The following is a 24,074-nucleotide window of genomic DNA, read 5'->3' as shown; positions in this document are numbered from 1 at the left end:
AGAAAAAGCTTCAAATTCTAAGGGGAAAGACTGAAGTTATAAAATGAAAACGACGAGATAAGAAATGGTATAATAGAAATAAAAGGATACGTGGCACCGCTCCAAACTCTAAAATAGTACACTTCACAGGCAATTTCGAGAACAAGGAAGAAGACGATGTCATAAAACGGTAGTAATAAACCTGGGAGTATATCAAACAAATGAAAGAAATGAAAAGATATGAAAATAAAATGTAAGTACACTTTGTCAAAGGTTAATTGCAGCAGATTTCGTAATTATTTAAATGAGAAATTCTTTGCTGCGCGCTGTTGGCGTTCCATTTAATTCTGTTTATTTCAAACTGGCGGAAGATTGTTTTAATTTGCCAAATGTATTAAATGAATTGTAATTAGGAAGCTTGAAAACGAAATTTGTCAGTTAACAACACACCCTATATGCAGATTACTGTATACATACTCGTTCGGCTATGTGCACTGTTTTCATACTCCTCGAGCGCAAATTGTGGATGCTTGAGACACAGGATACATAAGTAAAGTAGCCACTATATTCCGACATTTTTGGGACAAGCACGTAAAGCAGCCGTTGTAAAAAAATTTGAAAGGCTGTAAAGGTCGGGCTTTGCGCGTATCAACCAAATGTGTCGAAACTTTAGTGTTATTTAAAACGATGCCCGAAAATTCTCATCCTTGAACTTGTGTCAATAATCACTTTGCGATTTGAAAAATATTTTTCGCTCTTTGTTTGAATATATCTGAGTCAAAAGTTCATTGTACCAATGCATCGTCAAAAATATTCGTATACTCTATAAAAAGGAATATTTTATAGTTCACTTCTATTAAACTAAAATGCCACAAAAATTCAGTCCAATGGTAGTTTGTTTTATGCCAAAACGCCTAAAAGCTATTTTATTATTGCTTTATATCTATGTTAAAAAGTGAATATGTTATCGTGTTACGTATGCTTTATTTAAATAGAAATAGCCTTTCTGGTGTACAAGGACTTTTATGGGTGACTGTATATCTGAATTTCTTTATTCTACTTATGAGAATAAGAAAACATCAGAATAGTAATTTGAATAGACTTGTTTGGAAAAATTCTTCATAGAAGACAAAAACAGATTATCGTTCATGTGATTTCGGATAATTTTGTTTTCATAGAATAGTCGATCGAATAATGGATTTAGAAAATGTTCAACCGTACGAAGACTAATTAGGGTAAATTCAACAAAATTCGGGAGTAGAATCATTAACTTATTAAAATAGGTTCTCAATCGGATGTCTGAGAAACCAAGAACCAGTCTCATTAATCCTTACGAAAGACCCAATCCGTGAAGAACAATGGAGATCCGCCCCAGACGGACTCATCGAAGACAAACAAACGCACGGCCGACCAAGAACAACGGACGACATCGACCAAGCCTTTGTACTTCGTAATTGAACGCCGCTGTCTTCTGCTCGTACAAGTTTTAGACGTTTCCAACCCAACAAAGGTTCGGCTAAAAGGAAACAGAACTGGGAATTTTGGAACAGCGAAATTTGATACTTTTACAGGAACTTCAAGAACATCGACCGTCCCCTTTCTCGGAATTTGTTCAATTCCTGTAGTGACCCTTAATTTGGTCGAAAATAGTGATCGATAATTATTTTTTATTATTAATTATTCATCAAATATTATCATAATATCAAATTAAATTTATTTTGAAATTAACGATTACACGATCTGATTAAGAGAAGATACACTGTATTATTGTAGACCTATTTGTTCCAATATTGAACGCAAAATTGAAAAACAACCAAGTCAATAGGTAAAATATTTTATAAAAAGCAATAAACGTGAAATTGACATCAAAAAGATGAAAGGTAAAAAACGTAAACGAAATTTTTAACACGAGTTAAAGCAGTTTGGAGATTAGACAAGATACCAAGGAACTGAAAACACAATTTTCCTATGGTTTCAATACATACTGAACTGAAACACTGACTAATACAATAATTTGTTGAGCTAGAAGTTTGTTGAAGGGAGGATGAAAATGATTTTAAAGTGTACTCGTTGATCGTCCTTCCTACGTTCCTGTATCGCATTAACGAAACAGTGTCGTATCTCGAGCATTTGCAGAACTTTCTGCAAACTCTAATAACTGAAACGGAATTTAATAAAGCACAGTACGAACGACGTAATTGACATTTCGCATTCTATTTGCGTACGTCGCCCCAACATTCGACCTGAATGCACTGTACCCTTGGTTACTACTAAATTCTATAATTCTTCGTTTCTCTTCTCTTACTTTCCGTCTTATTCTTCTCGTGGACCCATCTTTTCCACTTCTCCTCTGTTCTCTTTCTTTCTCCGTTACTATCCTATTTTTAGCGTGACACGATAAATTAACCTACTTAGCGCAATACAAATATTAAAGCAATACATAGATTGACAGACAAATTTTACTTTTGTTAGCGAAATAACAATTCTTACAGTATTTACTCGAATTTATAATGTGCAACATAGGACTTACAAAATATAAAAAACGATACAATATACAATTTTCTGAAATGCCACTCGATATGCCACTTTATATCGAATTTAATATATTTCATTTAACTTCAATCGAACTATTTCTATTTCTTTATGTTTCATCAGACCCTTGAACTCAACTGAATATTTAATTCCAATCGAATTCATGAGTCGCCTATTGAATTTGAAAATCCGATGGGAACCTTACACCCAATCGAAATCTTGAATCTAATATCAAGTCTTTGACCCCGCTCACAATGAGAATCTGGAGCATTGGAAACTCTAGAACCCTCAAGACTGTCTTTAAAATTTCCAAGCTCTAAATCTTCCCGGAGTGCAAATACATTCGAATACTATCTTTAACGTCTATTTCCACGTTGTTTTTGGCAAACAGAAAAGCTCGAGTGCTTCACCATCGAGAACGTTCCCTTCGAAATAATTAAAGATCAGGATACGATCAGGATGATTCATGTATCCTATTTCGAGAACACTCATCTATATCGATTCGGTCGATTCGCTCGCGGCTTGATTTCAATTTCTATTCTCGGTTAACTGTCCACCGATACGAAACTAGTTAATGGACGTTCGAAATCACATAAATTCTTCAATGATAACCACGACGGTGGTCGGTTTCTCTTATCCGGAGATTTACTTCCTTCCCTTGGCTGGACCGGTAATAGTGGTTCGCGAAATTTATTTGCGGATTCGTGGTGAAACGTTAATTCGAAAAGGTCGGAAGGGAGCTGGAGGATCATTGAACGAGAGGCGGGTGAAATAAAACGAGTGCACCGAAACGAAACGGCCAAGGGAAATGAGAATGACGAAGGAGGATAGAGAAACGAAAGAAGGAAGAGCGTATACCGGTAGAAACAAAGAATCGCGACGAGAGAAGGAAGAGGGGGAAGGGTGAAAACGAAAAGGACCGACGGGGATTTCGCTAATGTCATTTTTTCAGGCCAATGGAAATTCTTTCCTCTTTAGCGTTTTAATCCACCTGCGTGCCTGTGTAATTTGATTCATTCTTGTTCCGCTTCTTTCTGTGGAGGCTGTTTCGGCTTTGCAGGGAAATTTGATGGCTACGGTAACCGCGTGAGAGTGGGGGAGGGCGGTAAAACGAAATTGGACTCGTCGATGTTATCAAGAAAAAAAAGCTAAATGAATCTCGATACTTTAGCCGTGTTTAATGTTCTTTTCGTAACGCCTGATCCGATAAAAGTATTTAATAGAGATATAAAAACTGTAAGTACGTATCGTTAAAGTTTTATTTCAATATTGAGAAGATTTTCTGTTCCTTGGGGTAAAGGGGATTTTATAAATATTTGATAATTTCAATTTGAGAGCGCGATGTTCAAGATCGATTACGTTCATATTGTATCGATAATGGATGAATTTTTGATTATTTTATATTTCAAAACTTTTCAAAATATTTAACGACTGTTATGACGGCGTACAAGAATTTATTCGTTTCTAAAGTTTATTACTAATTTCCAGCTCTATGTATCTACGGTGATACTTGATAAATATACGCGAAAGATGTTATGGAGCCTCGTAGATCTGACAATCATACCCCAAATCGTGGTACAAGGAATTGTACAACGGCGGCGAATTAACGCGAGTGTCTCGGAAGATAACTGTTACGAGGGTGGGCGAAAAGACGAACGATGGAGGTAAACGAAAGAGAGCCGAGGCTCATTTCCCTTTCGCCACGACCAATGAGTTTTGAGGGCAAATCGTCGGAGCGAACGAACCGCGGAACTACCGAAAAGGATCAAGAATATCCACCTCTCGTTTTCCTCTTTATGATTTCCATCTCGTTCCCTTCTTTTCCTCTATTTCTTTCTTCGTCCAACGATTCTCCCGCCGCCTTACGTGTTACGTTTCTTCCTCGGCGAAGGCCTCCTCTCGTATTAGTATCAGCCCTCCGATTTTCGAGCAGACGAACTTCTGATTTTATCGAGGCGGAGAGACGGTCGATCGAGCGGAAGGAACCGGAGATTGTCACGCAAATGAATTTGAAGTATTGCCATTTTACATTTCCACCTGTCTCCGGCCCCGCGACAATCCAACCGGCTCGTTCTTTCTGATTTTCCATTATCTTACCTTTCGTTTGCATCGGTCGTCGCTTGTTCGCCGATCGACCCACGCCACCATCTTCTCTCTATAAAACGATCACCGTTCACTCTAACATTTCGTTGTACTCGTCGTCTCCGTCTTGTCTCTACACGTGTCTCTCTCACACCGTCACTTGTTTCTCGTCTTCTTTCTTTTTATCAGATGCCCTCTGTCTGCTCTCCACCAACAAGGACGTCCTCTTCTTATCCATTTCTCTTTCGCGCGCCTCTATGCAGCCCGTTTCTATCCCTCCACGAGCTCTCACGATCGTTTCTCGTCGCTCGTTTTCCCCTTTACACAGGTACGCCTCCAGACCATTTCCCCTTCCCATCCGCCCAAACCTCTGGTTGCACCCTAGCGTCGCGTCGTGCTGCCGAGTGTCCGCGATCGATGCACCTGGCTGCATTTGCAAGTTCAGCGACTGAACGGAATCGGCCGAGACGACAAATCGAACGGAATCGGAAATCACAATAAGACCGACGAAAGCAACGCGATTCTTTCCTAGCAGACGGTAGCGAGGGATGGCGATAGACCATTTTGTTTCGCTGCCTTATCGAAGTGACAGGGAATTCGGTTTATCAGCGCGACCATTCCAACAGCAGGAGGCGATCGCGTTAAACTGTGCCCTCTCTCTTTGCTTTTCAAAGAATATCATTGACGTTGAATTCAAAGCGAAAACGTGTCCAATGCTTTTGTATCTCGTGGAATGGATAACATTGTCAGTGTGATATCGTTTCTTTAATTAGCGATTGTAATTACAGCTGTGATCGAAGTACTATCAGTTGTACGTTTCAACCGCTTTACTACAACAAGTAGTCTACCTTTTATTCAGGTATCTTGAAGATCTGAAAGCTTGCCAAATATACGCTACAATCGTTTTGATCATTTAACTTTTAGGACCGACATTTTTCTTTCAGAATAAAGGATTGCTATTGATTGGAATTTTTCGTTCTAGCGAAAGAGCAAGGATTAATGATTATCGTAATTGAATTATTTAGAGATAAAATAATAATACGATAATTATATAATAATATAGCAACAAATAATGATAGTCAGTGTCGAAACATACGAACGGATGGGGATATAAATCACGACTGGAAATCATATCGCGTTTTAGAAAATTAAAAAATAACATTAAACGTCAAAATCTGTCCAATTCTCGAATTTCCAAAGCAATTATAACAAGGAAGGTTCTTCTTGACCATCGATTGTACTTCATAATAAAGGAAACAAGAATGAGTAGATCCAAGAGTTCTTCAGAAATCAATTTATAAGCAGTTACCATCCTCCGTGGAGGTCGCGTCGGCCTTGCCTCTGCCTTGAAATAACTCGATTCGTTCCAGACTTGCGTATTAAAAGTTCTTCCATTTCTACAGGGTACAATAATATTATCAGTCAGTCAGTTAAGTCACCTTGCCATCCGCGTAGAAAATTCCCATTAAAAGATTTCAAAGGATAAGAACATAAAAGAGACCCTCCTTCCTCGAAGAACACAATTGAAAGGAGGATGATCGTTAAATTATTGTAAAAGATATTTTTGTTCGGTCTTCGACGTCGCGATCGCTGTACCTTTTGACCTATTTATCTATGGTCATTGTCTAAGGACGAGATATAAGATGGATCTAGTATACATTGTAAATCTGTGTCAGACAGTATGAACACTATGTTCGTTTTTCACATATCGCTTTAATCAAACAATCAGATCTTACGTTCTGTTTGAAGCAAGAGCTCCTCAGAACAATCACGGAACAGGAAGTTTTATTAAAGACCAATTAATTTCCTTCTAGTTCTTGCAAATGTAACTATGATACACCTTATTTTTAATAGAAGGAATATTAAGGAGTCCTCAAAGTTAGAAGGAACCCAATCTTAATCAACGACGTGAATGATGAAAGTTGGCCCCGGTTTCAAAATAACATTTAGAATTATGTCTGTAAATTTAATGAAAGAAATTTAAAGCTCCCGAAGCTTTGAAAAGACCAACCCTCGCGACATATACACCGTTCGTTACACACCAAATACGAAAGAAATATTTGAGGTCGATTCGTATTCGATCGGAAACATCTTCTTTGTTTGACTTCCAGAGAAAATTTACAAATCGAAAATTCAAGTCAGCCTTCTTATTTCGTAAGGATATATATGTATATATGTATACGTAACCTATACTGAAACCAGACGAGTATAAACCTCTTGTATCCGCAGGCAAATTCTTGCTTCGACGTTGTTGCGCTCTGTCGCAACAACGGAAGGGTAATTTCACGGAACCAATGGCGCCCGTACAACGTCAATTCCAACACCCTACATAAATATTATATTCCCCGATAATACTAGCCGCTATAAAACTCTGCATTAATCACCGAACAAGAAATACCACCCTCTAGCCGGCGTAGACACAAAACGACCACTTATCCCTGCCGGGCTTTCTCCGTTTCAAAGCCTGCGGCTATTCCGCAACCTCGTAAATCGCGACGAGAGAGGCAAGCATACGGAAAGAGAAGGAGAAAAACTGGTACTACACGACGCTTGGCAAAAGACAGACAGCGGAGAGCAGATAGAAGACAAGTCAAAGATGGAGGAGAAGGTTGATAAAATGGTGAAACGATTGATAGAAGTTGGAAGAAAGAAGAATACGTGCATTGGCAGTTGTAAGTATCAGAGAACATTATTTAGTACAAATTTAATTCTTTTAATTACTTCTACTTTCTAGTTATTTTATCATTTTTAAAAAATGTGCTTTTTCTTATATTATAGTCTTTTATTTTGTAATTTTCTTTCGTTAGAAATCTCTCCCTTTGTATCTTATAATTTAAAATAAAGCAAAGCTTGTTAGAGTTTGTCAATAAAACTATAGCGTTTTAATACGTACTACGTCAACGATGTGTACTTTCATCTATAACCCATTTGATCGTTTTAAACACAAGTTTTGACAAAATACATTTTTTAATAAAAGCCGCAGCTCGCAGATATAGCATAGCGTTAACTTGATCCTTGGAGAAAATGGAGATTCGTAGGAAGTGGAAGAACAAACCGGTGGAGGTGCGTTGTAAGGGCGAAGGGAGAAGGATGAAGAAAGAAACTATTCCCTGGACCGCTGTTTTAAAATGTTCCCCGCGATGAAATAAATTGGCGCTGGCATGTTTACACGTTGGAGGCATACTAGGTAAAAATTCGTGGAGTGTAGCAAAGCGGAACAGAAAAGGTGGATGGTGAACCGGAAAAAAAAGGGTTAGGAGCCGGCGGATGTCGAGCAGCGGCGGCAACCGGGTTCCGAACCGGGCTAAGTTGTGTTTAATTAATGACCGGACTAATTAAAAGCCCAAAGAAAAATACAGCCACGCGTCGGACAACCGACCCCTAACGCCGTCGACGTAAGAGGCCTCTAAAACACTCGTTCCAGGCTCATTCATAAAGGCAAATCGTAGGTGGTAATTGAAAGAAATGATAAAACGCGTATTGCCTTCTGACTAATAACTTTTTCGTTCGCCATCTTCCCACATTCGTCCTTTGTACCTTCAGATAGAGGATAATTGGTTTTTGATCATAATTAACTTTTAAACGAATATGGATGTGAATGTGAATGTGAATAATTCTCTTCGATAATTGGATTTCTAATAAAAAAAAATAGTACGTGTTAAAAGTGTGAAGAACCTTTCGAGGAAAATATCTCTGGTCCAGTGTAAAAGAATGAAACAACAAATATTAAAGTTTCAAAGGGAAATGGCAACAGAAGTAATATTCTGTGTCTTTCTGGATAAAGGTTGCTTTCCATTCGTTGATCTTTCTTCAATAATGTACCGAAAGATTGCGAGACCAAGAAAACCCAGAAGAGAATCCCTTACAGCTTCCTTCAAGCTGTCGTTACATACATAAAAGGACTTTCTTCTTTGTTTTCGCCTTTTCGCCAGATCTTTTAACAAAATTAATATCTTCGACCGTAATAAATCGGCTGATTATATTTCACGCTTTTTTCTTATTACCCCACTATACGGACACGCCACATGGTAAACATATTTAACTACATATTTACAGCCAGAAACATTAAAACAAATATAACAATCGTTCGTTGTTTCGATAAAAAATATCCCGTCGTGTGTATTGTTAAATTTAAAGGAAACACTCGTCACTGTAATTTTTGTAGTGCGCTCAACACGTGTCCGAACATATTTCTGGTTACATGATAGGTTGAGCTCACAAAACTGCCAATCCTGTGAGAAATACCTTCTGTTACTGTGCTGAAAGTCTGTGAAATAAATCGTTCGCCTTTATAAGAAACCCTTCGACATCGAGGAAAACCTTCGCTATTAATCTACGATCTCAACATCTAAAGTACCAATCGACTACGTGTCACCGTTTTTATTACATAATAAATTACCAAGACATAATCTGTCACACTTACTTCCTTTCGACAGCGGAAGAAGGATTCCACGGGGCTGCTATTCCAAAAACATTGAACACGTCGAAGATCGACCAGATTGCCAATAAACCAAAGAATATCTCCATTTCGTTTTGCATATTGACCGGTATTTTTATTACACCCTCTATAGGGTGTACATATATAGATAGAAGATACAAGCATTATATTATTCTTTCAGGCTATTCAAATATCTACCTTCAATCATTTAAAGGGGAAAAATCAACGTTGGAATTTAGCCTGAACATGGAAGTTAATTGTTTGCAGTCTTTTATTTCAAAATCCAAACTCCACAGATCGCTTAATTTCTTCCCCTCCTAGATAAATGTGTGAGACTATTATATAATAATTTCAATCGTTCTTCAAATATTGAAATATCTCGCTCGCGTAAACTATGGATCCAGGCAAACGTTGACCCACTACGCGCGCGTTTGTTGCGATTTAAATATCTGTATGTGTTCACGCTTATCAATTCCAAATGAAAATTTCTCGCTGCCACGCACGCGATCAAACATTGAAACATATATATATATATATATATATATATATGTTTATATATATATATATATATATATACATATACATATACATATGTATAAAAAAAGCGGTGAATCGTTTTTATTTGCTGTATTCGTATTCATGCTGTCCGTGATACGTACAAAAGTTTTAAACGTCGAGTATCAATTTTATCAAATAATCCATCTACCCCTTTAGTTGCACAATCGCAAGCCCGTTCACAAATGGGCAAACACACGTCAGCCATAAACGTATGAATAGTATGCAAAGCAAACATCGATTGCCACAAACGTATACCGCGCCTTGCACACTGCTCAATACGAGCATTCTGCCAATATTCGACGTCGACGATTGCAAACTAGCTAATTAAATAATTCATTGTTATCGTATTAGACAGACCAATGTGATTGGACCATTATTACACGCAGATTCTGCGATCCTTGCTTTATATCAAAATACGATTTCGTTCTTATCTAATTTTTCTCGTTAATTACGTACAATCTCATATTATAAATAGAAAAACTTCGCAGCATCATACGCGCTAGAAGATGAGTAAGAATTTTTCAATATTGCAAATCTTGATCGTAAACAGTAGATAATACCAAATAGACTTGGAATTAGCAATTCCACAGCAATTACACATTCACATCTAATCATTTAATATGACGCACCAACGTGTGATGTTTTTACTGCTAAAATACTGATCAATTAGAATCTTCTGTTTAGCTATCCTACAGTGTAGTTCTAAATGTTAGATCAAGATAACTTTCGGTGAATAACAAAATTTCAAAATTATTCTCCTTTTAAAAAATGTATAACATTCCATAATAAGATCTAATCTCCATGATATTTTCGCTGTTCATTATCGCCGTTAACATTCACATACGGTTGACTTGATATTCAAAATTCATAGTATCTTACTAATACGAAAACCAAAAGGTTCACATTATTTTAATAACAAATTTCATATATAATTAATAAGCAGTATATTGCAACTTCGTAATGCTCATATACCTCCTATTGTAAACACGAAAATATACGATCCTAAATCGATAAAGAGATAAAACTAGTCTTCTTCTGCAACCATTCTCCTTTTTGTCCTCTAACATTTGTTTCTAACAGCAAACGAAAAGAGGATATGACTTTTTGCAATTTCGTGCACCGTTCTATAAAACTGGCACCCATTTCCTTCGCTATAAGTATGCGTTCTCCGGAATGGAATGATTAAAAAATCTATCAACGGTAAACACATTTCGTAGTTGAATTTATCCGCAAATGAAAGTGATCGAAGCCGACGAAGCCGTGAAATAAAAGTCAACGCGGATTACGGTGCAGAACATCGTCGTAGATAAAAAATCTCGACACCGTTTGGAAATTCCTACGGGAAATACGATACATTCGGATCGGACAGAAAAGTTCATGTAGCGGCGAGCCGGAGTCATAAATAACGGAGTTGCGATATAAATAACGAGCCGGTGCTAATTTAGATCCCTGGCCGGATAAAGCCAATATCAAAGGTAGTATTCGTTCTAGAGCCCGGTTGGACCGTTTCAGCGCCACAGCCATCGCGCTTTTGTCGCAGATCAAACAGCGCTCTTTTTTTTTTTTTGTTTTTTGGTGAATCATCGAAATGTCTTTGCCCGTTTGTGTTACAGTGCCGTTGCTCTGGTAAAACGTTTATCGCGGCGAGATTGCTGCGAAAACACGACGCACAAAAAATATTGCATGTATACCCTATAAAATTGCACTCCTGAAAACTGAAAGTACGATTTACGCGAGATTAGCAGTCGCTTGCCAAGTTGCCAAGGTTTACGAACTGCGCATGATATTGGAAAAATTAGAAGTGTTACGAAATTTATTAAACGAGATAATCACATAAATGATAGAATATATTTTCTAAAGGAAATTCGCGAGAAATACTTTTTCAAGTTATTAATCAACATAAATCGACTTATCTAATTTATTTAAAAATAGAAAGTTTATTCGTTCGAAATGATCACTCCAGATCAACGTACTTAAACTAATATTTCCAAGGTATGCAAATTTTCACCGGTGTAAAAGCAATTCTGGTGCTTGTAACGAAGTAACGGTTCGAAGATAACATTTTCTACAATGACGTTCTCTCATCTCATTTGAGGTGACGTTTTCCATTCTCAGACGAAAACCATTGTGACGAACACACTCTCGCTGTTCATCAGGTACAGAATCGCTCAATTCTCGATCATTGAACGAGCTTGTAAGTTTACGAAACGAGCGAACGTGCATGTTGTTTAAGTAGCGATAAAAGTATCGCGTATCCAATCCCGGAAAAAACCAGTCGAAGTAAACACCGTGTAGGTGTGGTAATTACACTTATAGTCCTTCACTGGGCTGACGCTAACTATACCGCGTAGATACCAGGTTTCCCCCATTTGAAAGAACAGTCCTCCTCCGCTGTCACCTTCGCAGAGACTGGAACCTGCGAATAGAATGATTTGTCATGGTTATTGTTAATTGTATTTCCGCTGCTGATAAACATAGCATAGCAATTTGACTGAGTTTCAGTGTATTTTCTTCGCTAGCATTTGTACGATACGATGGAAACAAACGTTAAAATAAAAGTCAACTGTGCGTGTATACTGTTTAATCGACTTTTTGATTTTGAAACGTAGAATCACTCGGTATATTTATTATGTTCGTTGCAATAGGTTCTTGGAAATTATAAATCACCTATTAAAAAAAAAAAAAAATAATAATAATAATAATAATAAAGGAACAATTATTACTTTTCTATGTAGGAACGCAAAGTGTCTGCATTAATCGATTATAATCTCAGAAGGTATATAGTTCTAATTAAAAATATAGATAAGAACTATTTATGCAATAGTTGAAAAAACTAATAAAATTCACCGATTGATAATATAATTCATTCATTCATTCAAACGTCTACTTACCATTCAAATTACCGGCACAGAACTTGTCAGACGTAATATATCCCCGGAAATCAGATGGTACAGCCAATAAACATTGATCATACGGTATATACGGCAAGCTCACTTCCTGCAGGACCTTACTAGGCATATCTTCAATCGTTTTGCCCCAGCCAACAGCCTGAAATGCACAACGTCTAAGTCTAGAACCATTCACGATTCCCAATTAAAAGCATATTACTTTCATAACAAAGCGGACAAAATAAAGAAAGAAAATCGCAGGCAGATGGGAATCAAATTAATTGCTGAAATAGAACGATGTCGCGGCATAACGGGCGTGTGAATTAATTACGGAAATATAATCCAGCGTGACTTAATTAGCCAACTGAAACCAGTCACGGAAGAGGAAAGGTAGGTAAAAAGGCCGGAAATCTGGCGAGAAAATAGCGTTGCAGCTTGGCTGAAATTAATCAAGGTAATACGTTGCCGTAGCTGGATATTTCTTAATTAATAACCAAGATCTTACCTTTCCGTTTTGGCCAACTTGCAGCTGTTTCCGTTCGTACAGATTGTCCCAATCCATGCAGATCGGACGCACCTGAGCGGTTAACTCGAAAGAACTAGTCAATTTCAAAAGGGCTATATCTTGAGCGAAATTCCCTCTCGCCCCTATATATCGTTCCGGTGTCAAAATCTCGGCCAACATCGATTTTTGCTCGTAATTCTCGTCCGCGTTCCAATCGCGATAGTGCTTGCCCGTTGCCACCGCGTACTTCGATTTGTCAAGCACTGTATTGTACACCTCGTCGTAGAAACAGTGGGCAGCTATCGAAACAATGTTTGCCATCCTTTATCCGTGATATGTGCTACTGTATTGTATGCGAGTAGTATTTGGACACTTTCAGATTATTGCAAATATGTAAAATATACACTCTGGTTCAAAGGTACATTTATCACAGAAAACATCCATATGGTATGCGTTATATGAAATATTTTGAGATACTATTAGCATTATTATGAGATACGATTGTCATAATTATATCGATAGAATCTAAAAACTATCTGAAAATGTATATGAAAATTACAAGATATTTGTAGATATTTGAAAATTAACATACAACGTGAATAGCCATCTTAAGCATACAATAAGTATTAAATATGATCTCGTCGAATGTCGATGTTTAATAATATATTGGATATTTGTCTGTTTAAATAGTTCCGTGTTCTATGCGAAATGTATAGTCGTACTAAATATCTTGTAATTAAATTACACACTAATTGCAAATACTTGACGCCAGTATAGCTGATGGAAAGCACATTTTTGTGATATCTTTTATTTTATCTGTGAATATGAAATGCAACTGCCAAACATATTCGCGTGACTACAAAGTAGGAATTTACTTTCTCGAACGAAATTACCTGATACAACTAGATTGTTGCTTATAAGTGTGCCCCCGCAAATTTGCTCGTACTCGTTTGCTGAGTTTTTGCGGTAGATGCCAACATGCCACGGAAATACTCCGAACTTTGCCTCGAATCCGTTCACGACCAACGTGTTACCTTGTGAAATGGGTATTCCACACTCTGACGAAGCAGAATAAATTAAATTAGATCGAATAAATTAGACCTTCATTGAATTAATAACAGTGGAGAAACAAGCAAGGCTAATTCATAAAATGTCTGATTCATATTTTTCATAAAAGGTATTTTTTTTTTAGTGACATGCAATAACATTGGTCGTTTCTATGTCTTCCTTTTTTTTTTTAATTTAATTTATTTAAAAAAAGAAATCTTTCCAAGTACAAAATGTATTTGGGAAACACTTAACAGTATTCGGCTGGTCTGCTGTGTTTTTACAAAATTTATTCAGTCTCAATGACCAAAACTTATCGAGAGTGCATTAACTGCTGTTATTAATTTTACAAACGTACTATTTATGATTACAAGCGTGTAAATTATTCTTTGCTCTGTTCCAAGAATCAGAGCAACATGTTCGAAGCAAGATACGTAAAATCATCATTACCTGGAAGACAACGGAAAAGACGACGGTCCCATAATCCGTCTTCTAGACAAGTGACTGTACGATACGCTGGGTCATTCGTCACGGACAATTTGTAAGACGATTTGCACGACAAAGTCGCCACCGTTCCAGGTTTAATTCGATCGGTGCAAGACACTTCGTTTCCTTGGTACGAGCATAAAATATTCACCGTGGTACTGTTCAATGGTGGACATATCCCTGTTGCAATGAAATTTTGATGAAAGAGAAATATTAGTGAAATATTAATTCCTAAACAAATAATAAAAAGATTCTTTCTATTTTTCTCACTTTTTACTTTAAATTGAATATTTTTTATAAAAAGGTTCGTTCCACTTATACGAAATATTGTCGAATATATCATTTATTAAGTATTATATTATAACGTTATTATTCCGATTATGTTTGAAATGTCATTATTTAAACTACAGTCACATGATACTTAATTATGTATATTTTATACAGAAGAGCTGGGGGTAGAAAAACTGTAACGAAGAGGGAATAATCAATAATTCCAATAACACGTCGGATAACACAGTAATTAATCAATTAATTTACGAAATACCAGTGAATTATATAAATTTAATCTTATTTAGTTAACTATATAGATTTAATTTAATCAAATCGAGCGAATATTCTCGAATTCGAGATCAGTTCTACCAGAATCTGTTACTATCATTCGAGTTGAAAATGGTAGAATGGTAAACGGTAGAGCCGAGAAATCTTTATGGCTCACGCTCGTTTTTATCGTAATATATTTCATCAAATAAAAAATTTCTCGAAAAATTTCAGTCTTATACGTGCGTGAAGTATAAATCGTAAGACAGATGTAAAAAAATGTCAGACACGCACCTTGAAATTTTAGCATTTCGTAAAACTAAACCTTTGATGTCGTACAGTTATTTCTTTATCTTCCATCGCTTAAATTAATCCAGTCGCATAGTTAATCGATTCTTTTTACGTTAGCGCTACATCTCTAACTATTCCAACACAAACACGATAGTAATCATTGTTGCATACATCTAATATTTAATTATTTGTAAATATCATAACTCGTAATAATTACATGGAAACATGCAATCGTTACATCACTTATACTTACAATATAGATCGAATAAAGCGTGATATAAAAGAAGGAACTACAGCCATCAAAGTTAAGCTGGAATTTGTCGGAAAATAAATTCGTCGATAATACTAAATCGAGATCTCTGAATTTTCTTTTCGATTGACGCTGCTTTACTCTTACAGAATTCTCGACGTAAATTACTTTCGCTAATTTGGTAAAATCCGTAATCTAATGAACTTACTGAGACACGAGGGCAGGTTGTACCATTTGTCGTTGAAGCAAACAGGAACGGCACTTCCGTTCAAAATGTAATTGTGCCGACAGGTGTAATTCAGAATGCTGTTACTAGGAACTTTATCTCCGGGACGTTTCGGGCAAGGTTTACCACAGCCACCCAGTTCGTAACTTCCACCTTCGGGTTGTTCGGGAAGGACGCAGCCGTTTTCCGATTTTCTACAATGTCCAGCCACGATAATTAACAGTGTCGTAATTAAACGGACAGCAAATAAGAGAATAATTGAATTCGTTACGGCAGAGTTTTCTTTTGCCGTTTCTTAGTTAACACGTTGACTGTCACACGCTTTTTATATATTTTTCCCTGGGAATAAAATATACTATACTATGATATTTAATTCTTGCAACATATTATATTGTACTGGTGCATTTTTTCTGCAACGATGTTATCTAAGACATTTACATTGTAAAAAGTTTTAGTTCATAAAATTTATATTATAAATAAAAAAAAGGAAGGTTATTTTAATCATTATAAAAGCTTTAGTAACGTGGGTCATCGACGAGCATTACGACAATCAACGTGCTGAGTTTCGCTACCTTTGCATTTTTGATAACATTTTCTACGCAAACAGTCGAAAAATGTCGCGAGTAACACGTACTTCTTCTTGGTTCTTAAATATTTTGTTGTGACTTGTATTTATCTTTCATCAAAGTAAATTAACTTACTTGACACATTCGCGCTCGTCGCTCGAATCGCGACAATCGAATTTATCGTCGCACCTTGCTGTCTTCGGTAAACATTCGCCGCTTCCACAACGGAACTCGTTTTTCCTGTTTTCGAAATGACAACAAACGTTGATTACGTGTTTGAAAACACATGGTGTGCAGTGTATTTCTGTGATTGTATCGTTGCACTTCAGGTAAAGTAGAGGAAGCAGAGACAGAATCAGGGAAAAATTCGTGAAATTTGTCTTCGGGACGAATTTTTTTTTTCCTAATCATAACGCGATAATGTAATGAGATTAACTGTAATACGCTCAAATTTGAAAAGAGATAGATGAAATGTAATTCTAGAAATAATGACAGGCTAATTTTCGCAGGCTAATTTTTAAAGTAAGGACCATTATTATGTGAGATCTTGTATTACGGTAAATCTTTCTAAAAGCTACCTTGGACGTGTAAGCTGGAAAGAATTAAAATATAAATATATTATATTCCATTATCTGCGCTCTTTTATCTAAAATTCCATAGTATTATAACGTTCACTGAAAAACTAAATCTAGAATCATCATCTGACTGGAACTTTTTATACAAAATTTTTCTCCGCTTCAGATTCATTTTGCTCAATTTAACGATCCAAACTGTTCGCTCCTCGAATATCTCACAACTTCGAACAAAATCCGATAGGAAATGAAGCATTGTACAATATACGAATTACGGGAATTTAAAAAAAGAAAGGAGAACGATTGTTCGATACAAAATGGAATCGTATAGCGATGTCGGATTTCACGTATCAGTTAACAGGAAGCGAAACTAACGATTCGAAATCAAGCTACAAACGTACACTTGTTTCTATCGCTATTTACCCGAGTAGATCGTGTTCCCCGAATCGAGTTTCCATCAGTAATCTCACCATGGCGCGCGTTTGTCACTTTTAGTTAACTGAAATTCATTAGGACAATTTGAATGGGCGAAATATTTCATAGCCGGATATAGCAAAACTGCCTCGATTGTCGAATACGCGTTTACTGAAAAGCAATCCGCGCGATACGATACCGTTCGTATCGTATCATATCGTATCGTATCATGTTGTATCGTATTTAATCGTTACGAATTTTATTGTTCATCTGTTTGTCATTTGCACCGTATGTCACGCTTATTACGCGATTCCTTCGAATTATACAGATAACGAAAATACAATCTACTATATATATAGCTATATATAAAAGTACACTATAAAGATTATTTCGCAGTGCAATATTAAAAATACCAAAAATATGTCTTCGTTTCTGAAGTAAAACGATTCCGTCTATGGATGAATTGATTGATACTTAATTTTTATTTCATGCAAATTATGAAATATTACGGCCGAGTATATACGAGTCCATTTATTATACTTGGATATTCAGACAGACTTATCAACCTGTCAAGCTATACATCGGCTATATTTTTCATTTTGCTTAATTATAAATTAAAATTTTTCCATATACCTATCGTCCTACTTTTTTCTTTCGTACTCAATAATTTTATTTCGTATCGATCGAAATTTAACGTGACTATTAGGAATTATAAAAAGAAATATTCCGATTATGGTATAAGAGTGAATAATTTACTTAGATATTCATTCGATTCTAATTTGCGATAATTCCTTATTCCAGAGATAGATCGAGATCATCTAGGAACAATGTTGCTATTATTTTAGACGAATATAACGTTTAACATCAAGCTGCCTGCCATCTCTAAATTATTCCAAGTATCTTTCACATAATCAATCCTATAATATTCAGTTGCTACGTGACCGAATCACTGGCTATTCTTGAACGTTCGAATTGCTCAGTTTCACAAGCATATTTATCGACCACGCAGCTCAATACAGTCCTTATGATCAGGTCTGTGACTGCGCGTTTCAACATATGCAAATACCGTATTATACGCACGTTTGGTATACGGTTTTAAGCTTTTACGCTTTTAAATACAACACTTTTAAGCAACATTGTCTGATAGAGACCCGATCTGAAAAACCGTCATGTGCATACCTAACGCAGTTGTTAACGTTTATTTTCTATACAAAATTGGAAGTAACAGATGAAGAAATTATTTTCTATTTCATTTATCTTATCTTTCTTCGATATTTTAATCCATTATAAAAGGATTGATGAAACTTGAAAACCTTGAGAAATCTACCAATCATATTTTTCATTCTTATTTAGTTGAAGAACAAAACTCACCTGCACCCAGTTTTGTCATCAGAAAATCGGTCATTGAATATCTCGATTTCCTCATCATCACGCGGTGTACCATCTCTCGAAGGTGGATCTTTTGGCACGTTATGGTTTTTCTGTGGTTTGTCGTTGTCATAATCGAAATTCTGTTTTTCTTTATCAACTTTATTATGTAAACCAGGTGGACCATCATCTGCAAATTCAGGTGGAAATCCAGGTCGCCCACCATCAGGGGGCCCGTGTCCAGGAGGCCCATGTCCAGGAGGCCCATGTCCAGGGGGTTCATGTCCAGGAGGACCACCACCACGGTTTAATCCGGGTGGAAATTCAGGCGGACCACCACCACGATTTAGTCCAGGTGGAAGTCCAGGAGAACCACCATCACGATTTAATCCAGGTGGAAGTCCAGGAGGACCACCACCACGATTCAATCCAGGTGGAAGACCAGGAGGACCACCACCACGATATAATCCAGGTGGAAATTCAGGTGGACCAAATCCAGGAGGCCCGCGACCACCTGGAGGACCTCTTTGTGCATTAAATTTGTTTCGTCCACGACCAGGAGGATCAGGGGGATGTCCCCATTGTGGACTTCTTTTCAATCTGCCAGCGTCGTTCTGATCGGCCGCTAACAAGGTAGAAATAATAATTGTATCGTGATGATAAATGTCTAAACATTATCGTGAGCATATTGTTATGCCGCGCCGGTTCGTGGCTATGTCATGCGAGTCGCTTCCGGAAGAGGCGTGAGTTATGAAAGAACTCGTTAGAATGTTTACTTCAGAGAGCGTTTAAGAAAAGATAACTAAAGTTTGATGCGTGAATTAATTAAAAATCGATTCTAATTCTTAAAAATGAGTGAATTAATTAATCCATCATTTGTTCAAAGACAAACATCTACATATAATTATAAATTTAAACACATACTATTTCTTCAAAGTGTACAAATCTTCGTGTGATAAAAATGATAAAGTATTGAAATTCTCAGCTCTGTTTCGTAAAACGATAATTTTGATTTATAAAGTGTTGCTAAACGTCCAGGCCTCTCAAAATGATTCAAACATACATCTAAACTATTATTCGTCTCAAAAAATATAATTTTAAGTCACCAAAACCATCTTCACTGCGCTCTTATCTTTCGTTCGCTAAGTTGTCTACCCTACATTAAAAAAAGAGTAAACTTTTCCAAAAAGCATCAACCAATAGCAACCATTTAAAAATCGCTCGGAGCGCAACTTTTGCACTCCCTATGTATCCCATGCACGCCATGCACATGTTCTTTGCCCCCGTGAAACTTGATGACGATCTGTCATGGAAATCGAGCTTAACGTCAGCTACTCACGCGACGCTGATAGATCAGTCAACAAGAAGACCACCAAAAGTACAACGCGCGCATTCATAACTGTACTAACTCCGCAATACCATTGCGACCATCAACGGTAGTCGAGAAATAACTGACAATCGTGACGACTTAAAAACCGATTTGTTGCTCGTCCACGGGTATATGGAGCGTCCCACGATAACACACACAAGTTCCAAGAGGACTGGAAACCTTGACAGACAACGAGGAACTGGTCGCCTTCACTTTGCGTCATCACCAAACCGAAAGTGGACTCTAGGATCCTTCGAAAAATATACTAGTGTGGCAACTGCATGATGACCGTGAACATGTCAGAAGATTCCAATCTGATAAATGTGTGTGTATATACATATATGTTTTTACATGTGATTAGTTGTGATTTAGGAAGAAAAAAGTTCGGGAGAAAATGATTGATACAGCAAGATTTTTTCGTAAAATCGTGTAACTGTTCGTAAAGTGGCTTTCGTGGAATCGAGTGGCTGATTATAATTATTGATTTCTGGGATTTTTCAATATTCATGGTTTTTCTATTTGATATTGTATTATTTAGATTTTATTTGATTATCCGTAATTGATTGATCTCTTTACGTAATTTGTTTTGATCATCGCTAAAATGTCACGAACTCACGTGATGTTGGTATGTTCGATAAAATGAATAAAAGGTATCCTTGATTGATTATTCATCGAAAACTCGTATAAACAATATTAAAAAATTACCAAATCGATTATCAACTTTACGCGAGAAATGTTTCGGCTTATAAACAAAACCGTTAAAGAAAAAAATAATCACATTTATAAAAAAAAAAGGACTAAGATTATTTAATCCAGATTTAAATAGATTATTTAATCTATTTAATAGACGTCTGTCGTGTGAAGCTCGAAAAAATGTTTGAAAATGACACTTCCACGAAACAATTTATCAGCGAGCCCACAATCAAACATGCAAATTGTCCTTCTATAGATGGATACGAAAAAATTCGTGGACGACTATTTTGCATATATATATATATATATATATATATGCAAAATAGTAATATATATATATATATATACGGTATATTCGTAATATAACAAACATATCACTTTAAATCGATTCGTCGCGAATATTCCAGATTCTAGAAGATGAATTCACTGAGAACATTTTATTCCATTCCTGGAGGAGACGATATGGCAATATAGCGTCTAATATGAACTGCTACGCTTGTCTACGATGAAAACAGATGTTTATCGCGTGTACCAGCATTTCCAGAGTAGTTATTAATTCTGAATGAAGTTGTTCAAAGATGATGCGAAATTCGTTGCGCAAGACAGATTGCGATTGCGTAATTCTCTACGTGAATCTGTATCTTCATTGCATCACATATGTATGTGTTCGCTCGTACGTCGAGTGAATCTGTGTGTTCGTTCGTTAGATTGCTACGAGTTTCAGGCATCTTCAACACAGTCAAGTCATCGCGATGATTGCGCTCGCTCGAAAATATCGTAAAATGTGTGAATCTCGTTTTAAAAACGAAATAACTAGATAGCGAGTTTGGAAAATAATTGATTAACGCAATAGCAAATACTAACGAACTTTCGAGGATAATTCAATTTGTCGTGGAAATTCTGAAAAAATGAAAGACCGCCGCGCAGTATCATCCAGGGGCATTGAAACAATCGAAATACCAAATATTATATTTTGTTTTTTTTTTAATAAATTTAGTAGTTCGAAAGTAGAAGCACCGATAGGTTAATAGCACGATCTCGTGGAACATTTAGAGCACGAATTGAATGCAGCCGTCGTGCAAATTGCAAAACAAAAGAGAACCTCATTTCGCCTCGAACAACGACTGAAAAATCGAGTACGACGTTTAAAACTCCCGAAATAATAGAGGGTTGTTTTTTTTTTTATAGACATCACGATTCTTTTTTACACTCAGCTGTTGAATAGATTTAAAAAATGAACGTAGTGCTTCAGACACACGGGGCGAAGCATATATACAAAGTACCAGAAGGACTAAGGGAATTGTGTACTGATATCTCGCGGGAAGTAAGCATTTTTACTAAATTCTTAAAATACTCTACGATTTTATATAAAATTTATTACGGTCGAGATAAAATTACAAAAATTTCTTTAATGTAAATCACTGGTAATTTCTTGTAGTCATTTTTATAAATACATATATAGAAATCCAATAAAGAAAAAGATATTCGTTCGAATTACGTCTAGTTCTTTCTATCTGCAGAACCCATACCTTTTTCTCTTCTTAATTGTTTCTTTCTAATCTTCATTTCTAAACGTTGAAAGAAATTCCAATCGCATAACGTGGACAGCACCTAACTACAGCTATGTAAGTAGCACATACACATTCTACTGAATGCTGAACGTTTCGTAATAGACTATCATAAAATACGATCATAAATGCAATAAATTCTTCGATCTCCCTATCGACGTAATCTCTAATCTCGTGTTAACAGTTAATTCCTAATTTAATAATTGAAACAGGTTCTTCGTTCCCAGCCAGCCAACTTAATCGCCTTTATCGCCGAATACGTGGATACGCTTCTGATCACACGCGAAAACACGAAAGGTACGTTTCTCTCCTCCATGTATCCTTCTTCTTCCGCTATCTTCTCCCTTTATTACTTTTTTCTTTATTCATTATTTTATTTTCGGCGCGAGTGACCATGTCATTAAAAGTCTATCGTTTCAGTTGCGGTTAAAGTCGTAAACAACATTTTACTTGAGAGCCAGGCCATTCTGTGCATACTTTACCGGACTGGTTTCACTTTGGAGCAGATCGCAGTCGCAGCTCCGCGGATCCAAGTGAATTTTATTGTCGCGTGTTGACCACTTGTCGATGGCTACGCGATATTTCCAGTCCTTTCTTCCTTTTCTTCTTTCCTTCCCTTTCTGCAATTTTCCTTTTAGTATATCGCTCCCTTTTATTTTTTTTCATTTCCCAGAAAGCATTCCGCGAGTATTTGGACGAGGTTGACACGCAACCGGTACAGGCATGCGAAGGTAAGAGAACTGCGAATGAATCGTAAAAAGAAACTACTAGGTAAACGTTATTGTTTTAAGCGACCGGCTGTAACGCGGGCTCGTTTGAGGGTAAAGTTATAAAATGAAGCAGAATAAAGATACGTGCGGCTTTTCGGTAGCCGTGTTCGTTATCGTAGGAAATTTAGTGATCCCTTAGATCGAAATTTTTTTACGATCCTCGGTTAATGCGAATGGTTATCTCTATGGGAGGTAAAAGCCGAGGAATAGCTTGATATGTTAACTCAGAATTATTATATTATCATAAAGTGGATATAACGAGGGTTGTAAAACTAAAAATACCGGTATTACCTACGTCATTTTATATCGCGAAATCTCGATGAAAGAATACAATACACGCGATTACAGCAATTGCAGTAAAGTAATATCGAGTGCTTTTAATTGCCCCTGTGACTATCTTAAACGTAGATCCAACTTGCGACGAAAAATCTATGATATCGATACGAGATATTCTAGAAGCTACGGGAGCTGTACGAGAAGATGCAGAGCGTGCTGCCACAGTGATACAAGTCAGTGTTTCGATTAAAAGTACTTTCGAAGTGAAATATGTTAAAATGTCGGATCGATAAATTAAAATCAGGCTGCGTTTCGTGGCCATTACGAGAGAATGGTGTTGAACGAAGCTGAAGGGAAGATTCAGTGGCAAAGAGCAGTGGTGAATACGCTGAATATCCTGAGAAAAGCTGGTGCCACGCAAGCGGAAATTTCTAAAGCCGCAAGACTCGTAAAAGTAATTTTCCTCTTTTTAACACATCGCCACTAACAATCATTTGATAATTAATCACGCATAGTTTGCCTATCGCGGATACTACACTAGAAGAAATCAGAGGATCGACGCTCGTAAGATTGTAATCGCACGTCACGATCGTGATATCACGAATTCGGTGTAAATTCTGGATACGTTGAAAAATTTGACGTTGATGGCTGTTGATGTT

The 24,074-nt window shown here is 36.7% G+C and overlaps 1 protein-coding gene across 1 annotated transcript; it reads right to left on the bottom strand.

The window, feature by feature from the left end:
• Window positions 1–11,415: 11,415 nt before the first annotated feature.
• On the bottom strand, window positions 11,416–20,287 carry LOC100652160 (modular serine protease). The gene is made up of 9 exons (XM_003396092.4): window positions 20,079–20,287; window positions 18,743–19,364; window positions 16,521–16,625; window positions 15,802–16,013; window positions 14,480–14,695; window positions 13,876–14,040; window positions 12,983–13,281; window positions 12,481–12,637; window positions 11,416–12,005 (listed from the first exon to the last, which is right to left on the bottom strand). The coding sequence occupies exons 1-9, from the start codon at window positions 20,134–20,136 to the stop codon at window positions 11,818–11,820; spliced, it is 2,022 nt and encodes a 673-aa protein (XP_003396140.2). The 5' UTR covers window positions 20,137–20,287; the 3' UTR covers window positions 11,416–11,817.
• Window positions 20,288–24,074: the final 3,787 nt, after the last annotated feature.

Source organism: Bombus terrestris, chromosome 6, assembly GCF_910591885.1.
Source record: "Bombus terrestris chromosome 6, iyBomTerr1.2, whole genome shotgun sequence".
In the NCBI taxonomy this organism is placed as follows: domain Eukaryota; kingdom Metazoa; phylum Arthropoda; class Insecta; order Hymenoptera; family Apidae; genus Bombus; species Bombus terrestris.
The sequence above is the reverse complement of the archived record's forward strand: the minus strand, read 5'-3'. Positions and strand labels throughout refer to the sequence as shown.